The sequence below is a fragment of the Pipistrellus kuhlii genome, unplaced genomic scaffold, assembly GCF_014108245.1.
Source record: "Pipistrellus kuhlii isolate mPipKuh1 unplaced genomic scaffold, mPipKuh1.p scaffold_m20_p_4, whole genome shotgun sequence".
In the NCBI taxonomy this organism is placed as follows: domain Eukaryota; kingdom Metazoa; phylum Chordata; class Mammalia; order Chiroptera; family Vespertilionidae; genus Pipistrellus; species Pipistrellus kuhlii.
Genome location: NW_023425540.1, coordinates 34,387,933 through 34,399,956, shown reverse-complemented (window position 1 = coordinate 34,399,956; position 12,024 = coordinate 34,387,933). Strand labels below are relative to the sequence as shown.

Sequence of the window (12,024 nt, the reverse complement as noted above, 5' to 3'; positions counted from 1 at the left end):
CGTGAGTGTGGGCGGGGCTTTCTGGAGGGGCGTGGCCCAAGGGGGAGACTGGTCTCTGCTCCTGTCACTCAGAGTGTCCCCCTGGGATGACTCTGACCCTGTAGCGCCCGGGGCCCCGCGCGGCGCGGCGGCGGGAGAGGACCGACCTGGCGAGCCTCCCGGCCGCCTGGCTGCGGCGGCGCGGTGTTCGCCCAGAAAAGCGAAAGAAGACATCGCGGAAGTGACGTCGCGGTCAAAACAAGCCGGGGCTGGCGGGCCTGGAGGGAACCTGTGGCCGCAGATGGGAAGGCGCCCGCTCGCTGTGGGCTGTCGAAGGTGGTCGCGAGGCCCTGCGCTCCCAGCCCGCGGGCCCCGGGCCCGCGTCCCCCGGACCCGCCCGCCGCGGGTGAGCCAGGGCGCCCCGCCCGCCCCCGGGCCGATCCCGGGCGGAGCGGGCGACCGAGCGGGCTTCCCTCCCCACCCGTCTCCCCTGTAGCGGGCTCCGGTCCTGGGACGCCGGGACACCTGTCGCCTGTGAGGCATCATTCGTTTTCACGGCGCTCGCCCTTCCTTGTAGGGCGGTGCCGGGATTGGGGAGAACCGGGCACCTGTTGTTCGGTCCCCTGGGCACCGGTACCGCCGCCCACTTGATCGCGTTAGGCTCCCTCTCCCTCCCTTCCTTCCTCCCTCCCTGCGCTCTGGTAGATGGAGGTGATCTCAGCTATCCTTGGCCTGACCTGTTTTTCTCACCGCCTGCTCTTACCGATCATTTTTTTTTTTTCTCCCCCTCCTACAATTCAAAATTTTGGCCTAACCATTCCACTTTGCTTCTCCTCTCCAGAGCAGTGCGAAGATAAGCGTCCCATTTCTGCTCCTTCCTCCCCCAAGTTCATTGACACTCCTCCCTTCCAACGCCCCAGTTGCTTCTATAAACCCTGATTTATGACATGGGAGGCGTGTAGAGCTAGAAAGGCTATTCGACCTGTTTATTTCAACCATTTTTGTTTTACAGACGAATAAAACGAGCCTCAGAAGACTTGGCATGATTTGTCTGTCCAGGGTTGTACAGCTAGAGCTAGTAGTGATGTTGGGAATGGAACACCAGATGTCATCAGCAAGTGTTTGTTGAGCCTAATGCAGGGTCATTTCGGGATAGAAAAGAATATGAAGATGTTATGGAGTCCCTGATAGGACCAAGCACTGTTTAGTGTGCAAAGATTAGTCAGAGTAGTCCCCATCCTAGAGGCGTTTTCAGTTTGGGGGAGTTGAAATGGAAATTTTCCAGAGAATGATAAATGCTAACATAGAAATACATGCAGGGTGCTGAGGGAGCTCAGGGGAGTTGCTCTTGGGGTAAGAGTCTGTAGGGCTGGCTCTCACCTAAGAAACACCATTCATTCTTATTTCCTGCTCTGGTTTCCTTCTGCTGAAGGACACTGACTTTGTTATCTGTTACTTTCTTTTTTTTATTTTCTTTATTATTATTATAATGTGTTATTTCTTCAGCTCTTTCTGTCTTGGAAGTTTTGGATTAGTTTAGTGCTGTTTTATTTTAATGGACAGTGTGATGGAGTCAGGAGAGCTGGCTAGGTCCCTCATCATTCCTCTCTGTGGTGGATGTAATGACTACTTGCCCTGACTACTCGATGGATTGTTATAAGGATCAATCTTGGAGAATGTTTATCAGTAAATGTATAGTTTACCAACTTCTGCTTCACTGTGATCCTAAGGCAGTCTTCCGTTTTAAACACCCTGCACCCTCTCAAAATTCTAAGAGGCAGGAAAATCTAACATGAAATAATTTATTTGATGTTATTGTTTTTGTGTCTCAGTGATTATAATCTGCAACAGTTCTATATCTTGGAATTCTTTTTTTTTAGAACCAATTTTAAATAAAATAGTGAATTTTCTCTTAAAATGATATTAAAGTCCATAGGGAAGTGTCAATGATTACTAAAAGCTAATTTTGAAATAATAGTAAGTGGTGTGATTATAATCTATGCATTGAGAGTCAGCATTTTTTTAGTTCATGTCTTGATGACCTATATTTGAAAAAAAAAAAAAAAAGTATTCTTAATACTTACTGCAAAGATTGAGATCCAAAAACTCTCCTTTGACCCTCATGTCCTAGAGATGCTAAAGCAAAGGAAGCCAATCTATAACTTCCACACTTTATTTTCATAAAAACCTATATTAATTTGGTAACATGTGATTTGAACAAAAACTGATAAAGAAATATATCTTCAGTTCATCATAACCAAAGCTTTGTAAAGTCTTTCACTATCCAGGAATCGTAGATGCCAATAGACTTGAGTACAAACATAAATGCTCTCCTTAATTCAAATTGAGGCCACTTACAAACAGAATGCTAAAAAATGAACCTAAAATGAGACGTTAAAGTTTTCACATGAAAGTATTTTTTCTTATAGCCTGATCTTTTATCCATTTGGCAATATTCAGGAATAGGAAAGGGGAGAAAAGTAATTAAAATTTGTTGGAACTCAGTGATGAAGGTGAAATGTTACTTATTTCATTTGGTCTTCCAGGATCCTGTGAGGTTAGTGGTGGTATCTCCATTTTATTGTACAAGTGAAGCTGAGACTTCGAGAGGCTGAGTAATGTACAGGTTCACTCAGCTAATAAATGGCAGAGCTTGGATTTATATCCTATGAACATTGTATGCTTTCTCTTATAGGTGTTTATAAGAGTATTGTTTGCATACTTGATTGAAAATGATTATTTTATGCACTTTTACCTAAATTAATATAAGACTTTTAATTTCTTTCAGGTTTTTTTATACCCAGATTTCAAGAATACACTGGATGACACTCTTTAAAAACCAAGAGAAATTGTGAAGAAATGTTTTAATTATTGAAACTACAGTTGAAATCATGGCCACATCAGCAAATCTGGATGTTGGAGCCCAGCTGATGGTGGAAGAGTGTCCCAGCAGTTACAGCCTCGCTGGCATGCCAGACATTAAAATAGAACATCAGCTGGACTCCAGTGCACAAGAAGCATCCGCTCAGGGCGTTGCCATGGGGATGAAATTCATATTGCCTAACCGATTTGATATGAACGTGTGTTCTCGATTTGTGAAGTCCTTAAATGAAGAGGATAGTAAAAATATTCAAGATCAGGTTAACTCGGACCTGGAGGTGGCATCTGTCCTATTTAAAGGTTAAAAGTTATGGTATAAATATCTGCATTTGTTTTGTGTCTGTTTGTTTAGAGTGTGTTGTTTTTGTTTTTTCATTCCTTTCTGATCATGAGATTTTGAATTTAGGAAGAAATTTTGGAAGTCATCTTTTAATATTATTTTCTAGAATCTCACAAAATTAAATGACTTCATGTTGTATAATGTCCATAAGTATATGATGACTTTTTTAATTTCTTGCTTAACCTTTGTTTATTTAGAAATTATCTAATAAAGTTCCTATTATTCCTTTTTAAATCATAGGAGAAAAATATTATTGGTGTATTTTATAAGTGAATTAGCTTAATATTCCTTATTCCATGAATATTTGATTAGCATTAGCTTCCTGTGTTTTAATTCCGTGAAATCTCTCATCATATTATAGATTTACTTTACAACAAGCTATTGAATAAAAACACTATCCCAAGAATAAATTGCTCAACATTAATACAAATTTTTTCTGAAACATTCACTCTGTAGTACAGACTTTATGAAGCAAATATAATTTAATATCATTTGAGAAACAGTTGAAGATATACTTCATGTCTTTCATTTTTAATGTAAACATTGACATAGAACTTATTATAGAAATGCTTTGTCATTTCAATATTGTTTTAATGTGTTTAAATTTATTTTACTTAGCTGAATGCAATATCCATACATCTCCTTCCCCGGGAATCCAAGTAAGGCATGTCTACACTCCCTCTACAACAAAGCACTTCTCACCCATAAAACAGTCAACCACCTTAACCAACAAGCACAGAGGAAATGAGGTCTCAACCACACCTCTGTTAGCAAATTGTAAGTAGTTCCCACTGATGTATTCAACTCTTCTTGTTCCTAATATAATGGTTTCAACAGTTTGGCTTTGAAACATATTTTCATTAAGTGCATATTTCATTTTGGAAAGCTGAAGTGATGTGCTCATAGTTTTAGTAATTTAAAACTTTTTCACATATTACTGCATATTCAAATAGTTCATAATTTATGTTTCTATGTTTAAAAACAAATACAGATTAAAATATTCTTAAAAACCTTTATAGTCTACTATAAAAACATGAGTTAGTCTCAACTTTGTATAAGTAAGATATTGTGATTGTTTTTTTGTTTTTGGAGTGCCAGGCTTCATACTGTGCTTGTAAACTAGATTACTGACCAATGAATTATTTGCAGTAAAAGCTGAATGATTTCTACTGTAATTTTTCATTTGAATATAATAATGTAAATATGAAACTATCTTTTAAAAAGTACTTTGAATCCATAATTTTTAAAAAATAATGTATATTTATTCTAGAAGAAATAAAATGAAGCTTTTCTATATAAACTATATTCTGTATAGTATGGATAAATTAATGAGAGAAAACCAGTTAGCAATTTGATGTTAGAAACTATATGAGAATATAATGTAAATGCATCTGTATCCTAATGTATGGTAAAACATATATATCTTTACTTTGGCGATATTAGATTTCTCCTGATTTTGAATCGCATGCTGTAGCATGTGACTTACTCCACCTATTGGCCATTTCTGTTTTACTTGCGTGTGCCTCCCAATTGCTTTCTTTCTGTATTAAGGTCACCCAATCATACCTCTGCAGTCAAGGTCGAGTGATACTAATTTTTAATATGAACTCTCCTACTTGATTTTGTTTAAAATAAAGAGATTGTCTTAAAATATTCCAACCATAGAATTTTTGAGCTCAAAATTACATGTGCCTCATGTTACAGACAAAACTTTTATCAGTTATCTAAAGACACATACCAAATTCACCACAACTAGGTCTGCACTCAAGAATTTACTCCCAAGTTCAGCTGTCATTTACCACCTCACTCCTAAAGTTAAGAAAAACCCATGGAGTCTTGAAATAATGATGTTTGGGACTTCAGTGGATTGAATCAATGAAAAGACTAAAGGTGTGTCTTTGTTAGATCCAACTTTCTTTTCTTTTTTTTAATATATTTTATTGACTTTTTACAGAGAGGAAGAGAAGGATAGAGAGTTAGGAACATTGATGAGAGAGAAACATGGATCATCTGTCTCTTGCACACCCCCTCCTGGGGATGTGCCCGCAACCAAGGTACATGCCCTTGACGGGAATCGAACTTGGGACCTTTCAGTCCGCAGGTAGACGCTCTATCCACTGAGCCAAACTAGTTTCGGTGATCCAACTTACTTATAAGTTTGGAAAAGGGATGCCATTTAAAAAATTAAGTGCCTAAGCCATTTCTTTGATTGATATAGTCAGTAACAATCTGCACTGTTAATAATTAATGATAACGATATGTGTATTTATTGATAATTAATAACACTTTGCAGATGTCAGAATTATCTTAAAAGAGTCAATTCTCAGATGCAGAATGACTACTTGCAGTGTTAGGGTATATTTTATTAATCCTCACCTGAGGATATTTTTCCATTGATTTTTAGGGAGAGTGGAAGAGAAAGGAAAGACAGAGAGAAACCTATCAATAGGTTGCCTCCTGCACAAGCCCTGACCCTGGCCTGTGCAGGAGAGGAGCCTGCAACCAAGGTATTTGCCTTTGACTGGAATCAACCTGGGACCCTTTGGTCCTCAGTTGGACGCTCTATTCACTGATCCAAACCAGCTAGGTTAAAATATAATTTAAGGTAAATTAATAAAATGATAGATTTTGATGTGGAAAAGAAAATTGCTGCACAAACATAAGCAATGAGATTATGAAAGTGTACCCTACATCTATACATGAAGCTTTTTATGGTATTGTTTCAGCTTTATCTGTTCACCAGTTAGCTGCTCAGGGAGAGATGCTCATCCTGGCTACTCGTATTGAACAAGGTAATAGCATATTTGTTAAAATATATTTAAAACAAATTTAATAGGATTTATTAGAGTTGTTATTTTTTATTTCTATACAGGAAAGTATAAATATTTTTAAAAATGGTGTGTAATCTTACCAGGCATGTAATATTTTTTTAAGTATTCTAATGTATAAAAGTTATAGCTTCTCTTACCAACCGGGCCTTTTCCCCAAAAGCAAATATAATTTTCTTATACTTTTAAAAAGCATTTCCATTTATATTTGGACTTGTATGTGAGAATGAGTGTGTGCTTTTTCTTATTAATACTAGAGGGAAAAATACTGTCATTTATTTGTCACTTAAAATTTTGGAAATCTTCCCATATAAGCACATAAGATCTATTTTATTCTTTTTGTGGGTCCAGATTTTGCATTGTATTGCATATACATATTCCTTGTTTTTCATTTTTTAAATAGTCCCCCTGGTGGTGGTTGATTCTGTTTGTTATGTAACAATGTTATTGGCATTCTTTTTAAGTATATCCATGGGTACATTTCAAGAATATTTGCTAGGTTAAAAGGTATATGAATTTTTCTATTTATTGCCATATGTTTGTCTTATCTTCACACCAGAGTTGGAATTTCTATTTGCCCATACCCTTGCTGACACAAGATATTATCAGATTAATTTAAAAAATAGCATCTCATATTGGTTTTGTTTATATTTTTTAAATTGTGGCATATTTGAATTTTCTTTTGTGTTTATTTCTGTGAACCCTTATAAAAATTAAAGAAATTTGCTTTTTGTTGTTTATGTTACATATTTTTCCAGTTTGTCATTTTTTCTTTGACTTTGATATTTTTTGAACAAACACTTATCATTTGAATAAAAATACTCTTTAAGCAGTAAATTTATTTTTTTCCTTGTGACTTCTCAGTTTTATGTCCTGCTAGAAAGGATTTCGTACTCTAAAATTATAAATAAATTCATTCATGTCTTATCTAGAACTTCTGTGGTTTTCTCTTTACATATCAATTTTTGACACATATGAAATATGTTTTGGTGTAATGAGATAAAGATCAAGCTTTACATTTATTTTCATTTTCCAAGAAGTTAAACAGTTGTCCCAACTTTATCAATTTAACACAGTGTGTATGATAAAAGATGTTTATTTTTTAATCATCAATCGTTTATAAGAAAGACTTACTTCATCATTATGTTTCTCTTTGTTTATAAATATTTGAAGATTTCATCCTCAAACTACTAAATAAATTTAGAGGGAAAACTTGCCTTTTTAACTAGTAGGCTGAATCTAGGTGGAAAAAGGGGTTTCAAAGCAGAATTACATGTACTCTCTTTCACAGTATTCAGTCTTCACATATTATTTTAGCAAACCACCAAGAATGAATGAAATTCAAATGCAGCAATGATAGTTATAGACTAGAAGATAGCTTTAATACAATTTTGGAGTTTTTATAATAGTATATATTTATGTAATGCTAAGGACTATTATATACACATTGAGATAAGTAAGGTATTAGACTGTGTATTGGAGAAATTAAGTGACATGCTCAGAATAACACTTTTAGAAAGTGACACAGGGAGGATTCAAACTGGTCTCCTAATTACCAGCCCAGTGTTCTGTGGATTACCTTGTACCTAACATTATATATGTCGTGTATATATGTCATACTTTAAATAACATATTGTATACATGGAGGCACATTTTAATACAGTCAGAGTGCAAATTATAACAACATATAACAGGATTTCAGTGAACAAAAATCAGCACAAAGTAATCCTCATTGAGTAACATAACCAACTTTTTAGAATGCCAGTATTTTCATAGTGATATTAATATGTGGTTGTTAAATTAGATCACAAAAATTGCTTTTCTTTTAAATAGAAAATGTTATCAATCACACGGATGAAGAAGGATTTACTCCTCTGATGTGGGCTGCAGCACACGGGCAAATAGCTGTGGTAGAGTTTCTACTTCAGAATGTAAGGAAAATGCCTCAGAAAATGTATATATACAGTTACTTAAATTCAGTTAAGTTTTTAGTAAAGTTTTGGTATCTCCAGCCAACTAGGTATAATGGTAGAGGATCCAAACAGTTTTTAAATGCTTATCACATTCTTGTGGAACTTGGATCTAGTTGGGTAGGCAAGACTAGTCATACATGAAACAGGGAGAGACCACTTAAAGCCCTGCCCCTCTAAGTGGAAGGGGAACAAAAGTACTGTCAGCCTGTAGGAGAAGTTTCATAGACGAGATGTCATTTGACTCCAGGGTGAAAGCATAGTTAGGGTTGAGATAGAAGCATCCGGGCAACCTTGATAACAAGAGCATCCATGAATAGAAGTTTGCGTTTTCTCTTTATTAACCCCAGGACATTACCTGACATAAGTGTTGAACTGTAATTATGATTGACAGAAACAACCGTATTCTTGTTTAAATGAATTGAAGAGTCTTGTATCTCCAGGGTGCTGATCCCCAGCTTTTAGGAAAAGGTCGCGAAAGTGCACTGTCTCTGGCGTGCAGTAAAGGCTACACAGATATTGTCAAAATGCTGCTTGAGTGTGGAGTTGATGTAAATGAATACGATTGGGTGAGTCTGTAACACTGATTTTTAAATTAGTATAACAAACTAGGATTTATATGGTTTGGGGAGACAAATAAAGTTTATTAAATACCTGGAAGAATAATTCATTAACTTAATTAAACACCTGGAAGAAAAAGTTAATAACATAAATTCTGTTGCTAATTCTGATTTAAGTATTCTTCACAAAATATTAAAATTACCTTAAACTACATTTACATGCCCATTGCTTCATAAAACTTCTCACAGCAGCATTAAATTCTTCAAATCTTGCTCACCTTAGAAAACGAAATCACCTTTTTCTTTTGTAGAATGGAGGCACACCTTTGCTTTATGCTGTACATGGAAATCATGTGAAATGTGTAAAAATGCTCTTAGGTAAGCAGATAAAAATGAAAATATAAAATGCCATGAGAACTTTATTTTACTTTTTAATGTTTTTTAGAGGATGGAGGGGGGGGGGGGGAAGGGGAGAGAGAGAAAGAGACATTGATTTGTTGTTCCAGTTATTGAGTTATTGAGGCATCCATTGATTGATTCTTATATGTGTCCTGACCGAAGATTGAACCTGCAACCTTGGTGTAGCAGGACAATGCTCAGTCTAACCAACCTGAGCTACTCAGCCAGGGCTGACTTGGCCTCCTGTGGTGTTACTCAGGAAAATCATTAATTACTGTTAAGTGCAGTCATCCTGCTGCTGTTCACTGTGGTGCACCTGCTACCAGAGCGTTGCCCGTGTGAGAGGCAGCTCCATCACACAGCAGGCCCCAATTGGAGCATCTGTCCTGGTTGTTTTCCTCTGGAATCACGTGTGAATCCATGCTTGTTTTCTGTCTGCACAATCTTTGTGCGTAAGTTCTGTCTCTGGTTGTTGGTGAGTTTCTGCTGCTCCAGAGGATGCTCATTGGTTTGAAGGGTCTTCTCTTCAGCCCACCAAAGTGAATTCTGTGTAGTCCATGATGGTCTTTGTCAGGCCATCCTACAGATGCTTTCTAAATTTGCTGAAAATCTGTCTTGCTATTTGCACGTGAGTCAGTAATAGATAAACATATCCACATTTTCATTTAAGTAGATTTTTCTATTTTGGTGTAGAAAATGGAGCTGACCCAACAATAGAAACCGACTCTGGATATAATTCTATGGACTTGGCTGTAGCCCTGGGGTATAGAAGTGGTAAGTATTTTAGAATGCTAAGCTTCCATTTTAGTAAAGCTCTGTAAATACCACACACCATTTTCATCGCTGCAGTTGTAGAACACTGAATGTTACCTGACTACTGACATGTACTTTTAACTGTGGCCGAAATCAACAAATCCCTACAGAGTCTAGAAATGAACTTGTTACTATTATTTTTTTTTTTACCAACCCAAATAATTAGCTGCTGGAAGATAAGGACACACCTATTTGCAAGATGTGTTTGATATTTTTATAGCAAACTATAAAATGCTCTTATAGTTGCCTTTTTCTGTTCCTCAGAACAACCTTATTTCTGAATTCTCCTTCGGTTTCAAAATTTAAAAACCAAGAACTGAAAAATTCAGTGATTTGGGCAATCACTAAGTCAGTGAAACTAAATGTTAAGTGTATTTAAGTAACTACTTAGAAATAACTTTATTTTAGGAAAAAGTTTGGGATGTTAAGTTGAATTTGATAATTCTTTTAAAAAATGTTAAATCAACATGCTATGGTCTTGATCACCTATCTCTTCCAGTTCAACAGGTTATTGAGTCACATCTGCTGAAGCTGCTTCAAAACATCAAGGAGTAGACACAGTCGTCAGAAAGTATTGTGTGCCCTTCCATTTACTTTTTGGCCCTTATAAATGATAGTTTTGTTTACTTATAAGTTTTTACCTCAGCTGCAATATTTACTGATTTCTACTAAGTTTTAATAAATATTCTTCTGAGTAATTCACTGGTTTATAATAAAATTAATGTTAATGCTTTTTATAAATGTTTTATGGCATATTTAAAATTATAAATTAATGTTTTGTGGCATGTAAATTTTTATGGTACAGATAGTTATGTCTTTGGTCAAGTGCTGTAATTTAACATTTTCAGAAATTATTCTACCATATTCATCTGTACTCTTGTATTAACTCATTGAATTTATATAGAGTTTGCTATAAATCCATGGGAAAAAACATTATTATTGAATTAAAAGTGCACAGTGTGATTGTTTACAAGATGTTGTAAGTAAATAAAGTACATTTTCTGTTAGTTTGCATGCTAGTTGTTTTTTTTTTTAATTATATAAGGTTATTAAGGGATTCTTTAAGATTTTTAATCTAACCTGTCTGTCCTTCCAGGGCACTCCTTTAGGTCAAAGATAATTAAAATAAGTTGAATATAAGTCAGTCAACAAAGATTTATTGATTGTCATTTCTAGAAGGATACTTAAAATATTTTTTTCTTGATCACAAGAAGACTGATCTTGTTAGGTTTGCCCTGATTATTTACACACACACAGCATTTTAATCACATAGGTAGGCCTCAAGTTTTCTCTTCAAAACTAGAGCCTTAGATTACTGAGAAATTAATTAAGCCAAAAAATTACCCTCTCTTCAGAAACTTTCGTAAGGGGTCTTAGACTTTTAACAGCCTCAATTATTTGCTCCCTTATCCCAAAGCCATGGGACTAAGCCCAAGAAAATATTTCCACCAGATTTCACCTACAGTATCACTCCCCCCCCCAATATATTTTATTGATTTTTTTTTTTTTACAGGGAGGAAGAGAGAGGGATAGAGAGTTAGAAACATCAATGAGAGAGAAACTTCGACCAGCTGCTTCCTGAACACCCCCCACCAGGGATATGCCCGCAACCAATGTACATGCCCTTGACCAGAATCGAACCTGGGACCTTTCAGTCCGCAGACCGATGCTCTATCCACTGAGCCAAACTGGTTTCAGCAATTTCTCCCTTCTTGAGGTCTGCAAAATTTGCTAAGATTCTCAGCTTTCCAGAAGTGACCTTCCTCACCATCAGTCAGATCAGGACCTAGAGGCTGGCACCGGGCCAGTTTTGGGGGAGGGTTTTGTTGGCACTAACTCCACAGATGAAGTGAACCCTTTGTTCCTCAATATGGACTTCTTATACCTGACTAAGACCATTGTTCTCAAATACAGCCCTCTGGGTATGGCTTTGTTTGAACAATCTATTTGACTAATTATATCTTGGTAAAAAGGACAGATTTTTATTGAATCTATGCTAATAACTATTTTGTCATGAAAAGTAAGAAGAGTCACTGAAAAGTATTTGTTTCTGAACTCTAAGGACATCAGGAAGAATCAAACACCATTTTTTAAAATGTCATTTCAGTTTACTGATACATAAATCCATTAAATTGAAGGTTAGAGATAGCTTACCAGGAGAGAGAAGGGGGATCTGTATGACAGTTATGACCGAACGAATGGAACGGCAGGAATGACCAGTTGATGATGCACACTGGCCAGACGCTCATCTCATC

The 12,024-nt window shown here is 36.5% G+C and overlaps 1 protein-coding gene across 4 annotated transcripts; it reads left to right on the top strand.

Moving 5' to 3' along the window:
- Window positions 1-49: 49 nt before the first annotated feature.
- ANKRA2 (ankyrin repeat family A member 2) lies at window positions 50-10,776 on the top strand. Of its 4 annotated transcripts, none has more exons than XM_036410866.2 (9): window positions 53-385; window positions 2,784-3,159; window positions 3,818-3,976; window positions 5,926-5,991; window positions 7,861-7,958; window positions 8,441-8,566; window positions 8,869-8,935; window positions 9,650-9,730; window positions 10,269-10,776. In XM_036410866.2, the coding sequence occupies exons 2-9, from the start codon at window positions 2,871-2,873 to the stop codon at window positions 10,322-10,324; spliced, it is 942 nt and encodes a 313-aa protein (XP_036266759.1). In that variant the 5' UTR covers window positions 53-385; window positions 2,784-2,870; the 3' UTR covers window positions 10,325-10,776. The 4 variants fall into 4 exon arrangements, with proteins under 4 accessions (XP_045427545.1, XP_036266759.1, XP_045427542.1 ...); XM_045571586.1 differs by having other exon boundaries at window positions 2,768-3,159; XM_045571587.1 differs by lacking the exon at window positions 53-385 and adding an exon at window positions 422-513 and having other exon boundaries at window positions 2,768-3,159.
- Window positions 10,777-12,024: the final 1,248 nt, after the last annotated feature.